Source organism: Ictidomys tridecemlineatus, chromosome 9 (genome assembly GCF_052094955.1).
Source record: "Ictidomys tridecemlineatus isolate mIctTri1 chromosome 9, mIctTri1.hap1, whole genome shotgun sequence".
Taxonomy (NCBI): domain Eukaryota; kingdom Metazoa; phylum Chordata; class Mammalia; order Rodentia; family Sciuridae; genus Ictidomys; species Ictidomys tridecemlineatus.
In genome coordinates, this window is record NC_135485.1 from 63,168,124 (window position 1) to 63,189,726 (window position 21,603).

The 21,603-nt window shown below is 38.7% G+C and overlaps 2 protein-coding genes across 6 annotated transcripts in view; one reads left to right on the forward strand and one right to left on the reverse strand.

The window, feature by feature from the left end:
• Positions 1-2,599: 2,599 nt before the first annotated feature.
• Positions 2,600-8,265, reverse strand: Hnrnpdl (heterogeneous nuclear ribonucleoprotein D like). Of its 5 annotated transcripts, XR_001230177.4 has the most exons (9): positions 7,072-8,251; positions 6,166-6,334; positions 5,913-6,074; positions 5,377-5,508; positions 5,122-5,236; positions 4,430-4,600; positions 4,005-4,097; positions 3,542-3,646; positions 2,600-2,857 (listed from the first exon to the last, which is right to left on the reverse strand). XR_001230177.4 is itself a non-coding variant. In XM_013364754.4 (8 exons), exons 1-7 carry the CDS (start codon positions 7,512-7,514, stop codon positions 4,027-4,029), a joined length of 1,263 nt encoding a protein of 420 aa, XP_013220208.1. In that variant the 5' UTR covers positions 7,515-8,251; the 3' UTR covers positions 2,600-3,646; positions 4,005-4,026. The 5 variants fall into 5 exon arrangements, 4 of the variants coding, with proteins under 4 accessions (XP_013220208.1, XP_005339382.1, XP_040148169.1 ...); XM_013364754.4 differs by having other exon boundaries at positions 2,600-3,646; XM_005339325.5 differs by lacking the exon at positions 3,542-3,646 and having other exon boundaries at positions 7,072-8,249.
• Positions 8,266-8,371: 106 nt separating this feature from the next.
• Positions 8,372-21,603, forward strand: part of Enoph1 (enolase-phosphatase 1) — a 28,197-nt gene continuing 14,965 nt past the window's right edge. Inside the window, exon 1 of the mRNA XM_005339322.5 lies at positions 8,372-8,714. Within this exon, the coding sequence (XP_005339379.1) occupies positions 8,631-8,714 (84 nt within the window). The 5' untranslated portion in view covers positions 8,372-8,630. The remainder of the gene's footprint in view (positions 8,715-21,603) is intronic.

Here is a 21,603-nt window from a genome sequence, read left to right on the forward strand (position 1 = left end):
TTTTTAACTTGCTTTGCTCTTTGAGAAAAATCTTGGAACATTTCATTTGAAATTTCTAGATTTGAACAAGAGACTATTGTACAAACTTTTAAAAAATACACCCTCCATCTCATCCCTAAAATCAATATGCCATCCTCACAGATAGATACTGGTAGGTAGGTAAAACAAAATGAAATTGCCACTTAACAGCACAAAAGTCCTCACAATGTTTAGTGTTTAACATTGTCCTGTAATGATCAGAACACCACTATATCCTTTTCTATGGTGTATATAAAGTAGCAGTTGAGAAGTCAAAGTGTATTTTTTCCTATTGAACCAAGTTTTTTAAAAATGTTTAGTTATAGATGGACACAATGCCTTTATTATTTTTTTAATGTGGTGCTAATGTTTGAACTCAGTGCCTCACACATAGTAAGCAATTCCAACTCAAGCCTCTGAACCAAATCTTGTGGAAATTTCACTCAAGCTGACCATTTTAAAGCAATACTTATTCAAAGAATTGGGGGTCTTTTCCCAAGAAATTTTTTAAAATATTTTTATTTTATTTACTTTTATGTGGTGCTGAGGATCAAACTCATGGCCTTGCACATGCAAGGCAAGCGCTCTATGGCTGAGCCATAACCCCAACCCCGTTTTTTTTTTTTGTTTTTTGTTTTTTTTTTAATGTTGCTTTTGCACAAAATGTTGAGGCCATAGTAGAATAGATGACAAGCCTATGAAGCTGAAGTTTGGGAGATTTTCAGAGAATTACATTTTTTAATTTTGCTCAAAGACTAAAATCAATTTGATGGTGTATAATACATTCACATAACTTTTAAGTAAAAATTGCTTATATGTGTTACTTTAATTACAACCAATTAAATCTTAATAATTAAGTGGTTAATGATTAAAGAAATGCCCTTAAGTTTTATGAAGATTAGAAAAAGACCTCTGCCACTATCATGAAATGATGCACTGAATAGTGATGGGTGGGTGGGCAGAGGCCTTGCTTATCCACATTAGTATTCCCAAACTCTAATATCTTAAATTATTAAAATGGCTTTAAGACTGGAATATTAAGTTGCTAACAAGATATTCTGCTTAACAACTAACACAGAACTTGGAACAATTCAGAAAGTTATATTTAACTGTGTGGGTTATCACAGGTTACTTCAATTTCAGTTTTACCCCCACCCCCCTAGTTATTCAAACTTGGTTTAGTTCTGAATAGATTTTTGTCATTTTGCACTACTGGAGATTTAATCCAGGGGCATTACCATAGAACTAAGTTCCAACCCCCTCTTAAGACCTAAAAATCAAATTGCTGAGGTTGGTCTCAAAATCCTCCTATGGTAGCCTCTCACACAGCTGGATAGCAGATGCACCATCATATCCAGCTAGAATAAAACTATCCGGTGAACTAATAGACCTTAAGGACCGAATTAAAATCTCAACTCCAAAGCCCAAGTAAAAAAGTACCTTCTCATTTCCCCTTCAGATTCTTGATAAACCACGTAAATTACGTAGTGTAGATTCTCAAAATCATACATATCAAGACTTAATTGAAGAGTTTGTATTTTGTTTAAAAAGCTTTTATTCAGTTTGATCAGGGAGTAGGACAATCTCAATGCCAACTTGACACCTAATCATAAATCTGAATATACAGGATCCACTACTCTATATTCCATACCTTACAACAAAACTTGAAATTTATCTCCCTTTCCTAAAATTGCATATTGAAAGAATAAATATTCCCTTTCAATAGCCAACCTTGATACTTGGCCGTACCAAAACAAGGCCAAGACATCATGAGTCAGCTCAGCAAGTACAAATATTGTTGGAACAAAAGTTGCACACATCCAATGTTTAAAAAAGGGGAGGGTACTGGCCTAAAAAAAACACTGGTTTAGTGTTAGACCAATTAATCTGTATGTGAACATATATGCCAGCCCTAACATGGAAGGAACCATGGGAACAGGGTTCCCTAAGTCCAATGTAAAATTCAAAGTTTGTCTGCCCAGGAATCTTTCAAAACCTAAGTATAAAAACTTCCAATGCACCAGGACTAATGACCATCACACTTAAGACCAATATTAACCTAAGCATTTCATGCACTAATTGCCCTAAAAGTGAGATTTACTAGCACTACTAATAAAGACCACATTCCTAATACCTAATATAGCTTCCGAAGATTGCCAGCAAAAATACTTCAGTGTGGTGGGGGCTGTGACCAATTTTTAATTATTCTGCCATTACCTTCAATTGTAATCTTTTAGCCAAACTTTTTATTTGTAGTACTGGGTATAGATCCCAGATGCTAGGCACGCACTCTACACCACTGAGTTAAATCCCATGTAAAATCTAGCGAAAACATGGTCTACTAGGACTAGGTTTGAGACTGGCGTCCCTAGCTATCCAGAGAAAGGATGGAAACCTCAGTTGATGGGGAAATTAGTAATCCTCAGATTACTACAAAAATGGGTGACATTGTGGTTATTTATAAAGGACCATGGTTTCTCCCTGTGGACAGTATACCCTACAAAATAAATGGTGCCATAATTATTGCTTATTTAAAATTACACATTTACAGAGCTATGTAGTACCTGACGCAGAAAAACAATCACATAAGGAAGCATTTATTTGAGGTTTAACATGAAATCATACAAATAAAATTTGTATAAACACAAATCCACATTGAGTCATAACACAGATAGCAAAGGACAAAGTAAAAACAAAGAAAACTAATTGGCGGCTATATACAGTTGGACACAGTAGTTGTGTCTTGTACACTAGAAAGTCTTTTACAAAATAATCATCTTAGATCAACAGAAGATCAGTCTTCAATGTCGTCCTGCAAGATGGGTTTCTTTAGCATCTCCTAAAAGCAAAAACAAAAGAGCAATTAGATTTGTGCCACTGTCACAAGCTTTCAAAGGTCCACTTTCATGAATTGTTTTTAAGTCCTCACTTTATTCTTTTCTTCAAATTATTAAAGATCACATGCATATTTATTGGCAAAATGCAGCTTGGGAAATTGATAAACTCACCCTGGAGTTCCCAAATGATATTATTAAATTCAAATCTGTTCAGAGAAGAATCTGGGAACACTATCTTCCCATATTCAAAGGTTGAACTTAAGGCCTACTAGAAGCATCTCTAGTAAGCCAAATAAAATGCTACCACAAATGTGAATTTCCAATAGGCTCATTATATCACAAGAAAACAGATTGCTTTGTGCATATGATCTTTAACTTATATCCCAGATTTAAAAGTTCTTGTTTTGGTTTGTAGATTTCACTATTAGCTATAAAAAGAAAAAGCAAGCATTAAATCTTAAAGAATGAACACTTAAAATGAGGCTCCACAATTGAAATACAACACTAAACAGAAGACCAAAATGATTAAGCTGTAAAAAGGCATTTATGTACTTTAACTCCTGTAAAAAACCATTTAAGTTAAGTTTAGACACTTAATCTCCAAAAAGATTAAAAAAAAGAAGCCAAAGTCTGAAGTTTTCCACTTTAATCTTTACGCTGGTACATGAAGTTGGAAGAGACCATACCACAGGACAGCGTTTTCTGGTGTATGCCTTGCGCTCTGCCCGCAACGTGCGACCCCCAGAGATAGACGTGGTCAGGGTGACACACGGCCTGCAATGAAGTTCCCGCTGGCGGGTACAAACAAGGTATAATGTCAGAGTTAGAAGATAACATTCTTGTTTTCCTTAAGTTGTACCCATTTCAGTACTTTACCTGTTAATAGTTCTAAAAAAGTTTAATTATTCCTCTAGACCTCCTGGTACACAAACAGAAAAACTCTTAAGTTTTTCTGTAATACTAAAAAAAGTGAGATAAGACTTTAAAGTTAAAGATCTATAGACACTTTAGGCAAAACAGGCTCATAAAGCAATTAACAATTTAGTAAAAACAGGCTACATAATGTTGTTTTTACTTAGTTTTCATTTGTCTATTGATCTTTAAATTAAATTAGACATTTCCACTGGTTTCTTATACTCTTATACACACCTGTTTTCTCCAATGTCCTCCTCTAGTATGGCTGGTAATTATTTTGGTGATTGCCACCCCCTCGAGAAGCCTTGCCGTAAGTGCTCTGTTGACCTATTTGGAAAAGATACAAATTTGGCTAAGTTTTTTATACAATGGTCTCTTCACAAACATTAAAAAGCTTTCAAATGTGTAAAACTTTGCATGCTAAATATGAAAATAATCTTACTGGCCAGTAGTCATAAATCATATATCCTAGTACTTTTCCAAATCACCATGATCTATTACTATAATCTCCTCATGATCATAATATACCTCACAGAAACAACTCCAAATATTAAAAAATAGATGGAAAACCCCATACACAAACAATTTCAGAATGGGAATGTACTTCAATACTGAATTTCAATACCATTGGTTTATGAAATTAAGTTAAATATTCTTACCACTGTAGTCTGCATATCCCTGTCCATATCCATAGTTCCCATAGTTATACCCAGTATAATCATATCCGCCATAGCCACTATAGTTCTGATCACCACCATAGGCACTATTGTAATTTCCATATCCTTGATCATAATAGTTATTAAATCCTTGGTTCCAGTTTTGGCCCTGACCTGAAACAATGCACAATGATTGTTAGGAAACCACTTCTGACCCCCAATTCTAACACAAAATGATGCGTTCTTGTCCCCTGCTCTGCAAATTTTAGAAGGCAGAATGGACCAAATATTGTTATTTACTGGATAGAATGTTTTTACTGTTATTAGGGGGCAGAAAGTCCAATTGTGCCAGTATCGAGTTTCTAAATATAATGAATAATCAGTTATCTTTTCCACTGAAGGTTAAGATATTAGGTCAACCTTAAGAACTTCTGAGAAAACCTATCACACCAAGTTTTGTCAAGTAATACTATTTCTCTACAAGTGATGACACTATTTGTCAAAAGTGGCCATTCTTAAACAGATGAAACCAGCTAAGCTAATTTAAATAAAAAAGCAACCCCCTTTCCCTCAACTTGTCATTTTTTTCGTTGTTGGAATAGCTTTAAAATTAATTCAACTTTGCTCTTTCTGGGCTTAGTCTTACTTAGTAGCATATAACTTAAACCCTGGAATCATTACCCAAGAATTCTCACCTCGGCCACGACCCCTGGTACCACCTCTCCCACCAGCTGCAGCACCTCTTCCTCCTTTTTGTTGTTGCTGTTGCTGCCTATATACCTCTTTGGGCTGTGCAACTTTGATTTCACACTATAAACAAATTCCAAAAAAAAAAAAATATATACAGAATTTTACTGAAGTTTTAACATTAAAGCATTTTACTCTTCTCAAATTTGTTACTTTTTTTAAAAGTCCTCAAATTTACATTCAATATATTTCAATAACTTTACCTTCCCAGAACCAATTTGATGATATCTGCTTTCTAACAATTTCTTTACTGGCTCTTCATCTGTATATGTGATAAAACAAAATCCCCTTCTTTCGTTTGTTTTTGTATCCATGGGAAGTTCAATATTTTCAATCTGCAATGAAGAGGCATGTTCAAGATCATCCAATAATAGTAAAAAGCTACCAAACTGTCTCAGAACACCAGGTAATTTCCTAAAAGACATCATTATTTTATCATTAGCCTTAAAAAAGAGTTGCTATATATGGAACATTAACAGTAAATTACCTTTTAATAGCCTTTTGTACCCAGTCCATACACTGATCACATCAAATTATCTGGGTTTTGTGCAAAAGAAATTAGATATTGGTTTTCGTTACAGCACAGAAAGCAACAATTAATTTACAGTCACTGGAAGGCAGTTGAACAGTGACATAATTCTGTCTTCATGAAAAATATTAAGTGGTCCTATACAAACTTAACCAAGGATAAACATTTATGAACACAACCAATACAAGATACTTGTAAATATCAGCGCACCTCTCCAAAGGCTCCAAAATATTCTTTAATTTGTTCTTCAGAAGTATCTGGGCTCAATCCACCCACAAAAACCTTTTTAGGGGGTTCTTTCCCTTTCAAAGCTTTGGCCCTTTTGGGGTCTATCAATTTGCCATCCAGTTTGTGTTCTTTCAGTTCCAAAACCTAGAAGACAAATTTGTTGACAGCAATTAAACCCCATAAAAACTGGGGGGGGGGGACACCAAAAGAGGCACAGTGCAGAACACATTCCTACCTTATCAACACTAGCAGCATCTTTAAAAAGCACAAATCCAAATCCTCTTGATCTTCCAGTGACTGGATCTGTTTTAATCGTACAGTCTACAACTTCCCCAAATCGAGACAAATATTCAGTCAGATCTTTCTTGCTCGTATCCCAGCTCAAGCCTCCAATAAACATTTTACTAGAAATAAAAGTTATTTTAAGTTTAGCAGTAACTTAAATGACTGCTTCACTCCTGGAAATTAATCAAATTGTGAAATAAGCATAAGAAAATTTACACTAACTTCAAGCAACTTATTCTACTTTTGCAGACACGAACAACTGACCACAAAAATCTCGAAATTGCATCTAGGGCACCCAAACAGATTACTTTCCACACGGTGTAATGCAAAGTTTAAAATGTGGCCAAGGTTCTGCCAGATTCCTCAAGCTCCGAAAATCCAACTTCCTGAACAGATCACTCACTCACAACTTTCATTAACTCTAGTTCTCAGCTGTCACGCAAACATCCTACCTAAGAACTCAAATGCCACTCATCTATTAGCGCCAAAATCAAGAGTTTCTTAACTGGCTCCGGAAAAGCTGCGAGGGGCAGTAAAAGACAATGAAGAGGCGGCGGCAGCTGCAGCATGTGGTGCAGCTAGGCCGGCCCCTCCCCCCCGGCCCCCAGAGGCGCCTGCGCACTCGGAACTCCGAAGCAGCCGCCCTCCTCCTCCAACCCCTCTGCCCTTCCCCCACCCTCCGTGGGCCTCTCGAGTCATCCTCGCCGTCTTACTTTCCTCTTCCCTCCCAGCTACTGGGGCCCAGTGGGCACGCGGAGAATCGACTCGGGGCAAGAATGGGGGCAGCACGCGGCTCCCGAGGGACGAAGGGCGCGTGCGGCGCGCTGGGGGAGGGGAGGAGAGAAGCGTGCGGTACCCGTCATCCTGCTGATTCTTGCTCGCGTTGATCTTGGATCCCTCTGCGAATTCTTCTATGTTGCTGTACTCGTTCATGTCCTCCATAGTGGCGGAGCTGTCGGCAGTGGGGTGCTGGCGCGCAGTCCTGGTCCCGGCAGCAGCGGCGGCGGAGCGTTGTATGGAGCTGGATTTAAAATGGCGGCGGAAGAGATCCGGGCGCCGCCTGCGCCCTCCCTTTATAGCCGCCCCGCCCGCCAATCGGGAGGGCTGCTGGGCGGTGACGTGGCGCTGGGTCCGGCGCGCCCCCTGCCGGGCGGAGCCGGCAGCGAGGGAAGGGAGGAGTGGGGCGAGCTGCCGTGGCGCCCTCGGCCGCCAATGGGAAATGCTACGGGAGGCTAAAGTAGCGGGAGCGGAGGGGAACAATGGCGGCGGCACATGGGAAAGCCGGGGCGGGACCTCCATCGCGGCCCTCCCGGTGAGGAACGAGGGAGGGGACGCGGGCTTGGGATAAGAGAAGAATCAGATGAGAAAAATAAAGGGGCGAAAAGTCCTGGGGGTCAGAAATCCCGAGCAGCGCCGTCGCGGGGCCACAGTCCTTCTTGCCTTGAGAGCCTTTTGTCTCTGGCGTCTGGTCCGGCCCACTCCTACCAAAGAACCATCAACCTGCCTTTTTGCGCCCTCGGTCCCCCTGTGCGGAGCTGCTGCGGCGGCTGCTCCTATCGACTAGCGCCGGGGCCGGACTGCTCCGGAAAAAGGCGGACTGCGCCCGGCGCTGGCGGCTGAGGCGGCGAGCGCGCTCGCCCACCGCGCGCACGCGTGTTTCGTTCTCGCGCTGGCTGGAACAAGCCGAACAGGAAGGGCGCGCGCGGCGGCCCCTCTGGGCGGCGGCGCAACACCAGCGCCTCTTCCGCTACCACCTCAGGTGCCCAGGCCACACGACGCGGCGGATCTCTCCCGCTGCTCGGCCGCAGCCGGGGTCCAGCACTGCCTCAGTGGCTAGCTGAGGACCCGAGGAGGGGTGGGGTCTGGTCAAATCACTGTAGATATGCAAGAGCAGAGGCAGTGGGCGGGGTGGGGGCTGGGTGCAGTAGAGGGCAAGGGGCACTCACATCCCCGGCGCGCCACTCGCGGGGCTCCTGTCTGCACGTGCCCCAGGCCTCTCCCACTCGTTCTACCAGTCTGCGGAGGGCGCGCGCGCGGCTCCCGCGTTCGCTTCTTTGTTCCCGCCCACGCGAGGCCCATTTTGACGGATCCCGTTCGAGGCAGGCTGGCGGCCAATCGGAGCTGCCGCCATTTCCTCCCCGCCTCTAGGAACCCACGAGAACCGCCCCTTTTCGTGCCCACGTGGTCTCGGCCTGCTTCGCTGCCTCGTTTAGTTCTGACCCCTGGACGGCGGTCCTCTCCACTTGCTAGTCCGCGGAGGTATCCTTTCCTGCTTGCTTCAGACCCCACGAGGTCGCCACCTCCGAGGTTGCTGCGGGGCTCTCGGAAGCCCGAGACTGTCTTGAGGCGCAGCCGGCGCCACCCTCCACCCTCCCTACCAGCATTCCGATTTCCGTGGTAACATCTGGGAGGGAAATGGTCGTGTTTTCGGTGCCCGCTGAAGTCACTGTGATCTTGTTAGATATCGAAGGTACCACAACCCCGATTGCTTTCGTGAAGGTGAGGGGCGGGGAAGTTACTTGTGCTAAAATACAATTGGAAATTTGAGTATTGCAGACTCTGCACTAGAAATCTGAAGCTTAGGAGAGGTGCAGCTTTACATCCTCTGGAATGGAGAAGGAGGAGGTTGCTTTGGATAACGGGCGTGCTTTCCTCATGGCACCATCTTCTCCGTCCTCGGTTCTTGCTCTTGGTTAGATGCAGCTGGATGGGAAGAGATGGTGGTGGTTGCAAAAAAAAAAAAAAAAAAAGGCTCAGAGGGGCAAGTCCCGTTATGCGTGTGCCTTGTCACCCGGCAGGTGAGCATCCTGATAGTTCTCTGTGGGGCCTGGCGAGGCTGCGGTCGTGATTTAGTGGTTCTTGAGATCTGGTTCCTCAAAACGGAAACACCTAAATGTCAAGATGACATTCCTGGTAGCCTTGATATCTTGGGCGGTAATGGTCGCTCTTCGTTCCTTTCCTTGGCTGCTGTTAGTGACCCAACTGCTCACTGGTATTTTATTCAACTAGGTTTTGTGGTTCACAGCACTGATTTATTGAACTACTAGACGCTTCTAGGTTCCGTGCATTTTCCTCAGAAAAACATGGAAGCTTGAAGCTTTTAGTCAAAGCATCCTCCTGTTAATCAACACTGTGCATGTAATCACAAGCTTACTCTTTTCATTATAGCAGGCTCCTTTCCTAAATGTATTCCAGTCGTCTGCCAGAATACATACTAAATGTTGTCTTAGGCCATGATTTCTCTTTAATAATTCATTTCAAATACAAGTATTAGAGATGCTTGGGAAAATGTAAGAAAAACTTTTTGATTCGAGAAACAGCAACTTGTGTTTTAAATTCTATTTCAGTTTATTTTTAAAAGAACCCGTGAAAAGTGATTTTTCTAGATGTAGGTTATATAAAATCTATACACATATAGAGCTCCAGATGTCACAACTACTTAAAAAGTTTGGAAGAATTACAGTATTTTGACATCTTAAACAAAGATTCTGAAGAAATCTAGTTGGACATTTTTTCCAAGTATTTAATCACACCAAGGACGTCAGGATTGCCCAAATGCTAATAATTGTGTTGGCTTTCTTTTTTTCTTGTGACAGAATGCCTGATTTCTTGGTTTTCAGAGAAAAAAAAAATGATTCCTAATTTTTGTGGTTATAGTATATAGCTACTTTACTTAGCTCCATTGTGGCTCTCTTACTTTCTGCTGTAATCAGGAGATCAGGGTAGTAACAGATTTTTTTTATTAAATATGTACCATTCTTGGAGACTTTATTTGTGGAATAAAATGCCTCATACAATTCAGTTTTGTAACAAAGTTACAGATACCCTTCCCTACCTTTTCTTCCCCACTGCATAACTTTATGATAGGCACTTCTTGAAAACCTTATGACAAACTTATTCTAAATCTGAGAATTAAAATATCCTAGCAACCTAAATAAGTTGATTTGAGTTTGACACTAGAACTCTGGTGGAATAGCTCACGCCTGTAATCTCAGCGGCTCAGGAGGCTAAGGCAGGAGGATCCTGAGTTCAAAGCCAGCCTGAGCAGCTCAGCAAAGGCCCTATACAACTCAGCAAGACTCTGTCTCTAAATAAAAAATAGAAATAAAAGGACTGGTGATGTGGCACAGAGGTTAAGCACCCTTGGATTAAATCCCAGGAGACCATTTTGAAACTCAAGGCAGGCTGCAAAAGAATAATACAGGAATATTTAAAGGATAGATCATTAGTAGTATTGTTAATGTTTTTGTTACATATGATTTTATCAAAACCACTATTTCCAAAAGTTTGTTCAGGAGAATGTTAGGTCCTTGGATGTTTGTGGTAATTATGCAAATAAATCCATTTAATGTACTTTTGGGAATGCTAGTCTAAATGTATTCAGCTAGATTTCTTAATTGCATGATTTCTCAGAGCCTTTGCGTGGTAATACATACGCACATACATGGTGTGTCTTGAGGATAATGGCTTTTTATAAATTTACTTGAAAAGAAACTTTAGCATAGTTTTTGCACAGTTTTTTAAAGGACATTCTGAGTTGGATCCTTAAACTTGTAAGCATGGAACTGGGAGTTGAATGATGTTTTATGTGTTGAGCATATTATTAGTCAGATTAGGTATATGAACTTGCAGCCCTGCTTCCTGTGGAATGATGGAAGAAAACTGAGTGCTGTACATATGTAGAATACATAATAACTCATTCTTAAAGATTATGATGAGTGTGTACTATTTACTAAGGCTTTAAAAAGTTGAACAGTTTGCCTGGGATTTGAACCAAAATTGTCTATTCGAGAACTCTTATTCTTTCCATTATTGAATGCAGTCTCTGTAATGAGACCACAGTGTTTGGTCTTTTTTGCTTGGCTACTTTATATATTAAATAGCACAGTTGATATGAAAACATTTCAGTCAATATGAAGTACCATAAAAGTATATATTAACAAATTTCAACTTATGTCACCTCTTGGAAATAGGTTTAGTTACAGATCCTTGGACAAAATAAAGCCTTACTTTATTTGGGTGTTTGGTTCAACAGTGAGTGTTTACTGTAAAAAATCAAGCATTGTCAGAAATTGCCTTTGAAGTACCCTTAGAAAGTGAATACTCTAGAGCTTGCCCATCTCTTTTTTTCTTTTTTTTTAATTAGAGCTTAATGGTTTACATAGTTGTTGGGTTCATCCCAGCAAACTCAGACATACATGGAAATAGACTTCAGTTTCTCTACGTAAATCAAATGCAGCTCGTTTTTCCTTTATGGATGAAATATTCCTGCTTCTTCCCTTGAGCATCAGATGAAGTAGTTATTTGGGATTTTGTGGTGATAAATGAATAATATGTCATGTCAATTATTAGCCACACACTGAACCACTCAGACTGTAAAACACACTAGGGAACTGAGACTGCCCCCTGGGAATTGACTTGGGTAGAATGGTAGACAGATTGCCAACACTGTTGTTATATTTTCCCTTTTTCTTTTTTTGCTGAGTACTTGAAAGTGTTTGTGTGTACACACACACACACACACACACACATACACAAATACAATGCCATGTAAGTACATAATGTAGTGCCAACAGTTCAGGATATCTTATGAGATGCCATAGAACCTTCCCGTTTGGGAAGTAATGGTCTCTGTTTAGTCGGTTGCTCTGTTAGGGTATGCCTTTAGCCCTAAGGTTCCAGGGAACATCAAACAGTGGTTGAACTTACCAGCTATTACATCTTTCTCCCTCGCCTCTTTTTTTTCTTTTGCCATAGTAGGGATTGAACCCAAGCCTCATTCATGCTAGGCAAGCACTCTACCATTGAACTACATCCCTAGCCTTTTTAAATTTTTATTTTCAGATAATCTCAGTGAGTTGTCCAGGTTAGCTTCAAACTTGCAATCCTCCTGCCTCAGCCGCCCAAGTATATATTTTATTTTCTAAGTCATAAAATTTTCAGATTTCTCTCTACTAATGCTATAACTGGCTAATTTCTCATAGAAGTTGATGATTGCAGGTTCTTTGTGAGAATCATTATGATTGATTGAGAGCAGAGCCAAAGTAGAACTCAACTTTATCTTTAGAGTTCCCACTGCATCCTCAAAGTCACCAGCCCTGTACCTAATGGCAGGCTATGTATCTCTAGAGTTGCTTTTTTCTGCTACTGACTCTGATCTTTACAGTGTTGATTTCCCAACATTTTTTTGGTCATCAAATACAATTGCAGCAGGCACTGCCAATATAAATTTATGTATATATATCATTGTACTATTACTAAGTTTTTAAATAAAATGAGATGACACTCTAGTCAGAATGGTAGCTATTAAGAATACAAACAGTAAGAAGTCTTGGCCTGGATGTGAGGAAAAAGCCACACTCATATGTTGCTGATGAGACTGCAAAGTGGTGCGGCCAATATAGTGACCTTATAAAAGATGAGATTACAATAATAAAAATGACTGTTGTTATAGTCTCTTATCCATTGTATCATCTTGCATGCCCCAGTGTATGCACATACTATGGTGCAACCACTTGATCTTTGTCACTGGTGATGTAATATGCATTTTCTTTGTGCATTGTGTTATTCTACTGTTTTTAGTCTATGAATGAACTCCATCAACAGTCCTTGCAGTTATCCCATTGAGAAACCTGGGACTATTTCTGAATTTGGGGAAAATGATCTCTCATTCCCTATTTTTTTTTAATTTTTTTTAGTTGTAGATGGACACAATATCTTTTATTTATTTTTTTTTTAATTTTTTTTTTAGTTGTAGTTGGACACAATGCCTTTATTTTTATGTGGTGCTAAGGATCAAACCCAGCAGCTCGCACGTACTAGGAGAGCACTCTACCCCTGAGCCACAACCCCAGACCCTTTATTTATTTATTTTTATGTGGTGCTGAGGATCGAACCCAGTGCCTCACACCTGTGAGGCAGGCGCTCTACCCCTGAGCTTCAGCCCCAGCCCCAAAAATGCTCTATATTTAGAGTTAGTACACGTAACAATAGTTGTGATAGTCTATAAAGTTGCTATGAACACTGTTAATGAATACTGAATCTTTATTCCTAAGTTTCTACAAGCCTCTGGTCATATTTTCAACTGATCAATGGTAACCTTATTTTACGTGTGTTTCTGTTTGTCTTATTTAGTATGTATTATTGATTTGTTAACAGTGAGTCACAGCCAATAGCACTGTAACTAATGCTTAAGCACAAAGCTTATCTAACATGTACTTTTTCCACAAGGTACCTCATAGCCTTCTTGAATTGGAACTCTAGATAGTTCTTTAGCACTTTGCTTCATTTGTAAGATTGTGGTGCTAATGGAGGATGGTAAGACAGTGGTTAGGAGCTGGAGTTTTAGCTTAAAGAACAAGGTGTTTGGCAAAGTTTTGAACAAGACTAAGGGGAAATACTGTTGCTATTATTACTATTGTTTTATTGGAAATATAACAGAAATGCCTGACAAACCAAAAATCTCATTTTTTTAATTTTTTGAGGTGGGTTCTACCTATGTTTCCCAGGCTGGCCTGGGCTCTAGTGATCCTTCTGCATCAGCCTCCCAATTAGCTGTGACTACCAGCCTGTGCCACCATGCAGAATCTCTTGGAGAGATCAAAGCTACATTAAAAAAATGAATGTGGTATCAAAATCAAGGGAATTGGTTCTAGTAACTTCTTGAAGTCATCTGCCCACATATGTGAGTGGGTTTGCCTTGATATTGGCATTTGATAAACTTGGGTTTGAGTCGTGGATTTACATTTGTGCCAGCAGTGAAACTGCTTTGAATGTTTCATCTGTTATAAGACATCACCTTGCAGGGATGTTAGGTGAATTCAAGGAGACAATGTGAATTCCTTTTCTTCCCTTCCATTATTAGAGTCTAAGTCCCTGGGCCAGTCAGATTCTCCCTCTGAAACTCACTGGAGACACTGACATTCTTTTTTGAGCTGCTTTTTAAAAACCTTATTCCAATTACTTGCCTCCTTGATAACCTTCCTCTTGTTCACTTGTGATTCATTACACTTAATTAGATGACAGTTATCTTTAATTACAATTTAATCTCCATAGTGGAATTTATAAGACACTTTTTTTGTCTTATCAACAACACATTTATTCATTTTGAATGTGGATGTTGAAATCAAATGTTTATTTCTAAAGACTTCAGTTTTCAAAGGAACATACATTGGGGGTTCCTTCCCATTTACCTTAGGAGGATAGGATCAGTAGAGTTATGATTTCTGAGCACCTGTGGTCTCAGGGAGCTGCCAGAACACTGAAACTTCTTAATAGTTTTGAATCTAGTCTTTGAAAGGATATTTAAGGAATAGTTCTAATACTGCAACTGCTAGAAATAGGTATGGACCATTCCAAGAAATAATAAATGCTGGTTGTTAAAAGGGTTCAAGCAAGTCTTGGGAAATCATTTTAAGAGAGTTTTAATAATGAAAACAATTTAAAAAGTCACAGTAAAACTAGCTAGCCTTTGTACCAGACTACATCATTAGTCCAAGTAAAGTAAAGCCATAATGAGATGGCAGGTCTACTTCATTCTTCACTGATTAGACCACATCTACCGGCTTTTTTTTCCCTTTCCCCTAACCCCCTCCCCACCCCAGTACTTGGGAATTGAACCCCAGGGGTGTTTTACCACTAATACATCTCCAGACCTCTTTATTTTGAGACAGGATCTTGTTAAGCATCTGAGGCTGTCTCCGTTGTTGAGGCTGGCCTTGAAATTTGATCCTCCTACCTCAGCCTCCCTATTCTTGGGATTACAGGTATACTGCACCACATTTGGCCAGGCTTTTGTTTTTCAGTGGCAAGTGACCATATTTTAGAGACAATGGTCAAATGAGGGTAAATCTGATAGAAAGGAACTAAAGACATCTACAGAGCTTGTTAAATTATCTAATCCTTATAATAATAATTTATGATAATGATTTATTAAAACATGATAATAATGTTTTGCCTATTAAACTTTTAAGGAAATAGAAAAAACTATTAATTGTATTAATAAGCTAATAGTTTTAAGAAAGTTATTAATAAACTATTAAAACTTATTGAGAAAAATTAAGTATATTACTTTAACAAGATTATTTAAAATACTAGGTTTTATTACTAACAATCATCCCCTTTTCCTTTCTATTGAGAACAGACTGGAAATGAGACTACCCTTTTTTTTTTTTTTTTTTTTTAACTTCTCAGCTTCTTGATTTACAATGAACCCTGCCCTAAGGAAGAAAGTACAGTGTTGTTTATTTATTCCTGACAAGGATACTTTTGAGTACTTGTGACTTAAGAGTAACAACACAAAGAAGGGTCAAAGAGATCCAGATATTAGAATCATTCCCAAACACATAGTTTTTGCTATTTCTTAACTAGCAGGGTGACATTTATTTTTATGCCATTTAAGTGCATTTAGATTCTACCACACTCCTGACTTAAGAGTAGCATATCCCTTGTGAATTTAATTATGTGAATCATAGTCACAGATGTGGCTAGTGCAGTCATAGCATGGTAGAGATGGAGGTTATATCACCCAGAAAGACTATTCAGCTGCCTAGCTCACCCTCCCATGACCACGGTTTCAGGAAATAAAAAGTTGTCTGGCTCTGGGAAATGTTTTTTAACTAGTTCATGAAAGATCAGTATAGGTAAATTTAAAACCTGATTTATTAAGTCTCCCTAATATTATTGCTATAGGTATCTGACACTAAACTCCTATGTGAAAAATAGGATGTTTTCCTTAATCACAGAGAAAGATGTTAAATGGGAATCTCATCCAAGAAAGTGACTTAAACTGACTTCGACCTAGTAGGGAAGCATGGCTTGACCCAAATATAATTTTTCTTCAGATTTATCATATCACAGCTGATTCACTACCTGTGTTGATGGGACTCTTTTCTCTTGAGGGTACAGTCTAGCTATTCTGATTTGAAATTTGGGTTTTACTAAATTCTAATAGCTAGAGATGACTTGACTATAATCATCAATTGCATTCAAGTTTCCCCTCATTTTTTAAAATTTTTATTTATTGATCTTTTATTTTAGGGGTACTAGAGATTGAGCCCAGAGGTGTTTTACCACTGAGGTAAATCCCTAACTCTTTTATTCATTCAAGATGGGGTCTTGCTAAGTTGCTGAGGCTGGCCACTTCCAACTTGGAATCCTCCTTCATTAGCCTCCTGAGCCACTTGGATTACAGGCATATGCCACCATACCCAGCCAAGAATGTGGTACATTATAATTATACATAATAGTAGGATTCATTGTGACATTTGTACATAAACATAACATAATATGATCAATTTTATTCCCTAGTACCTCCCCCTTTCACTTCCTTCCTCCTGTCCTCTGTTTGGTCTCCCTTCTAAATTTGTGAAATTCCCACCTCCCACCTTTTTTTCTTTCTTTCTTTCTACTTTCTACATATGAGAGAAGACAGAATGGTTGACTTTCTGAATCTGGCATTATTTCACTTAACATAATGCTTTGTAGTTCCATCCATTTTCCTGCAAATGACATAACTTTGTTCTTTATGGTAGAATAAAACTTTATTGTATAAATACATATCACATTTTTTTATCCAGAGTATGCAATTTATTGTTAAGAACAAGCCAGTTATTTTTCCTTTCCTTTTTTCCTCTGAGAATAATGAAATAATCTTCACTATTGCTTTTAAAATTTTAAGTTCTTAAATACTAAAAACATTTGCACTTCATGTTTCCCTTGGAATACTTTTTTAAGTAGTTTTATTTCATTTTATTTTTTAATTGCTTTTGTTTTTTAAATACATGACAGCAGAATGCATCACAATTCTTACTACACATATAGAACACAATTTTTTCATATCTGTATATAAAGTATGTTCACACCATTCATGTCTTCATACATGTACTTTGGATAATGATGTCCATCACATTCCTCCATCATTGTTAACCCCCTGCCCTCTCCCCTCTCCCCTCCACCCACCCCTCTGCCCTCTCTAGAGTTCGTCAATTCTTCCCGTGCTCCCTCTCCCTACCCAACTGTGAGTCACCATATTATCAGAGAAAATATTCGCCATTTGTGTTTTGGGGATTGGCTAACTTAGCATTATCTTCTCCATCTGCATTCATTTACCTGCAAATGCCATGATTTTATTCTCTTTTATTTCTGAGTAATATTCCATTTGCATAAGTGCCACATTGTTTTTATCCATTCATCTACTGAAGGACATTTAGGTTAGTTCCACGGTTTAGCTATTGTGAATTGTGCTGCTGTAAACATTGATGTGGCTGTGTCCCTGTAGTATACTGTTTTTAAATCCTTTGGGTATGGACTGAGGAGAGGGATAGCTGGGTCAAATGGTGGTTCCATTCCAAGTGAGGCCTGAACTTCCTTAATAAAACTCCTGTAGTGCAAGAATTAAAACCAAAAATCAATAAATGGAATGGACTCAAACTAAAAAGTTTTCTTCTCAGCAAAAGAAACAATCTGCAAGGTGAATAGAGAGCCTACATCTTTGGAGCAAATTTTACCCCTCACACATCAGATAGAACACTAATCTCTAGGTATATAAAGAACTCAAAAAACTAAACACCAAAAAAAAAAAAACAAATAACCCAATTAATAAATGGGCCAAGGACATAAACAGACACTTCTCAGAAGAGGATATTCAGTCAATCAACAAATATATGAAAAAATGATCATTATCTCTAGCAATTAGAAAAATGCAAATCAAAACTACTCTAAGATTCCATCTCACTCCAGTCAGAATGGCAGCTATTATGAAGACAAACAACAATAAGTGTTGGCAAGGCTATGAGGAAAAAGGCACACTCATACAATGCTGGTGGGACTGCAAATTGATGCATCCAATATGGAAAGCAGTATGGAGATTCCTTGGAAAACTTGGAATAGTTTTTTATTTTAAATAGCTGTACTTTAAGTATTATTCTTTTTTTTTTTTTTTGTACCAGGGATTAAACTCAGAGGCACTTGACCCCAGCCCTCTTTTGTATTTTTTTAGAGACAGGGTCTCACTGAGTTGCTTAGTGCCTTGCTGTTGCTGAGGCTGGCTTTGAACTCACAATTCTGAATTGTCTGTGCCCAAGCTGCGGGATTACAGGCATGCACCACTGCTCCTGGCTTTTAAGTACTATTCTTTGGAGGAAACTTTATTACCTATTTTTTTCCAAAGGAAATTTGAATAAATATTATCATTATAACGATTTTATTTTTATTGATTCCATGACTTTCTCATTGAAACAACCACTTGACCACAAAGTTCATCCACATTTTGACTTTAAACTTTTATGAGGTAACTTCTTTAATTAGATTTTCAGAAAGTAATATAAATTGCTGTTTATATAGTATCCCCTTCAGCATTTAATGGAATTTATTCATAATTCTCTGAAGGGCAAACTCTCTTTTTAATTTTCTAACGTTTTCTTACATGTATACTGCTAAACCCTAACAACCCTTTAGATGTTGGGTGCATTAAAAATACTCACTTATTTATAGAATCCTGGATTAATTGCAGCATTTGTTCATACTAGACTGTTTGAAAGTTATAAGTGGATTATAACTGAAGTTAAAGCAATTGTAATCACAGATATTTCTGGAATTATTTTTGCAGTTAAGGGCTTTGCATATGTTGGGCAAGTACTCTGCCTCTGAATCTACATCTCCAGCCCTTTTTATTTGATTTTGAGACAGGGTCTTGCTAAGTTACCCAGGCTTGCCTGGATTTTACAATCCCTCCATCTCAGCCTCCCAACTAGCTAGGATTATAGGTGTGCTCCACCACACCCACTGTTTGTGGAATTATTATTTGGTGGGGGTGGTACTGGGGATTGAACTCAGGGTCACTTGACAACTGAGTCACATCCCTAGCCCTTTTTGGTATTTTATTTAGAGACAGGGTCTCACTGAGTTGCTTAGCACCTTGCTTTTGCTCAGGCTAAACTTGCCTCTCGGCCTCCCAAACTGCTCAGATTACAGGGGTGTGCCACAACACCTGGCTTCTAGATTTGAGGGGGGGGATCTGGATGGAATATCTTTGGTTTATTAATTTTTATGTGGTGCTGAGGATGGAACCCAGTGCCTCACACATGCTAGGCAAGTGCTCTACGGATGAGCCACAACCCCAGCACCCCCACCCCCCAATAATTTTTTAAGCCTAAAATTTTTCTGTGGGTAAGGTTGGGGAGAAAGCAACAAATTTTTGTTTTGGGGTTTTTGTTTGTTTGTTTGTTCTTAATGACTAAATTTTCTTTACACAATTTTATTGCATATGGAATGGGCAATAATTATTATTATTTTGACATTATTTAATCGTAAGCTTGCATCATCTTATCAGAGGTGAATCAGTAAGATTTTAAATTTTACTATTTCACATATTTTAGAACTAGAAGATTTAATGAATTTTGCAAAGTCCACAGATAAACATTTTGGAGAGCTGAGGCCCACTGTTGTTAGTACTGTGCTTCTATGACCACACCCCATAAAATAAAACACTTTTAAATTGGTTTTCTTCTCATCTAGGGGCTTAGAGTGTCTGGGACTTAGGAAAATTATTATTATTATCTTTTTTGACAGTGCGATTGCTTTCTTAAAGGATCTTTCAGACTACATGGGCAGAAAAACACACCAAGAGTTATAAACCTTGGTGTGCTGAGTTTAAAAATGAAGAGTCAGATTTTTAAAAAAAAAAAAAAAAAATCCTGCTTAAAACAGTATTTTCTAATGTGATTACTTTTTTTTTTTAATTTTTGTTCTTATACATGACAGTAGAGGATGATTTGACTTATTTCTACAAACGTGGAGTACATCTTATTCAAAGTAGGATCCCAGTCTTATGGTTGTACATGATGTAGAGATTCGCTATATTGGCATCAGATTCACCATTTTAGGTTGGGAACCATTTTATCTAGAGGCTCCAAAGTTTTGATTCTGAGGCAGTGCTGCTTAAATTCTGGTAAGAAAGTGCCTGCTAAAGGATCAACCCCACTCCAGCTATGACACAACTCCTAAGCAGCTTATGAAATTTCTCTTGTGGACTATAAAGCTGCTCTGTGATTGCCAACTGACTGCTGCTCTCCTCAGAGGGACAGCCTTGTTGGTTTGCTTCGGGCCACTGACTAAATCTCTTGCGTGAGATTGAGTTGTGTGGTGTGGTCTTTGGACTTTGTGTGAACTCTGCAAGTAACCTTTCTCACTGTAGTGTCTTCATATATATACATATGAAATTTATGTCAGATTCATTCCACTGTCTCTCCTATTCCTATCTCGACTATCTTCCCTTCGTTCCCCTCTAACCTACTGAACTTCTATTCTCCACACCTATTGTGTGTTAGCATCCACATATCAAAACATTTGACTTTTGATTTGGGGAGATTAGCTTATTTCATTTAGCCTGATAGTTTCCAGATCCATCCATTTTATGGCATGTCGTAAAGGCACTCTTTTTTTATGGCTGAGTAATATTCTATTGTGTATATATACTACATTTTCTTTATCCATTCATCTATTGTAGGTCACCTAGGTTGATTCCATAGCCAAGCTATTGTGGATTGAGCTGCTATAAACATTGATGTGGGTATGTCACTGCATTTAAGTCCTTTCAGTATAAACAAGGAGTGGAATAGGTGGGTCAAATGATGGTTCCATTCCAAGTTTTCTGAGGAATCTTCATACTGCTTTCCAGAAAGGTTGCACCAATTTGCAATCCCACAGCAATGTATGAGTGTACCCTCTTGCCCACATCTTCTCCAACATTTATTGTTACTGTTTTCTTGATTGTTACCATTCTGACTGGAGTTAGATGAAATCTCAGTGTAGTTTTAATTTGTATTTCTCTAATTGTTAAGGATGTTGAACATTTTTTCATATATTTGTTGGTCTGTCGTATTTCTTCTTCTGTGAAGTGTCTGTTCAGTTCCTTTTGCCCATTTATTAATTGGGTTATTTGGTTTTTTGTTGTTAAACTTTTGTTTTCTTTATATATCCTGGAGATTAATGCTATATCTGAGGTGCAGGTGGCAGAGATTTTCTTCTATTCTATAGGCTTTCTCTTCATGCTCTTGATTGTTTCCTTTGCTGTGAAGAAGCTTTTAAGTTTGATACCATCCCATTTGTTGATTCTTGATTTTACTTCTTATACTTTACGAGTCTGCTTAAGAAAGTCAGTTCATAAGCCTACATGATAGAATGTTGGGCCTATATTTATGTGGATTTATCTCTGTGTCTTTTATTCTGTTCCATTGATCTTCATGTCTGTTTTGGTGCCAGTACCATGCTGTTTTTTATTATTATGGGTCTGTAGTATAATTTGAAGCAACATATTGTGATATCCAACTTGCTCTTCTCCCTAGGATTTCTTGGTTATTCTGGGTTTCTTATTTTTCCAAATGAATTT

Coding starts and splice junctions, on each gene's coding strand:
- Hnrnpdl (XM_013364754.4), bottom strand. CDS start 7,514: ATGGAGGTCCCGCCCCGGCTTTCCCATGTGCCGCCGCCATTGTTCCCC. Junction 5,509..5,912: donor ATTTTGGAGCCTTTGGAGAG/GTGCGCTGATAT, acceptor TCTTCATTGCAG/ATTGAAAATATTGAACTTCC. Junction 5,237..5,376: donor ATCAAATTGGTTCTGGGAAG/GTAAAGTTATTG, acceptor ATTTGTTTATAG/TGTGAAATCAAAGTTGCACA.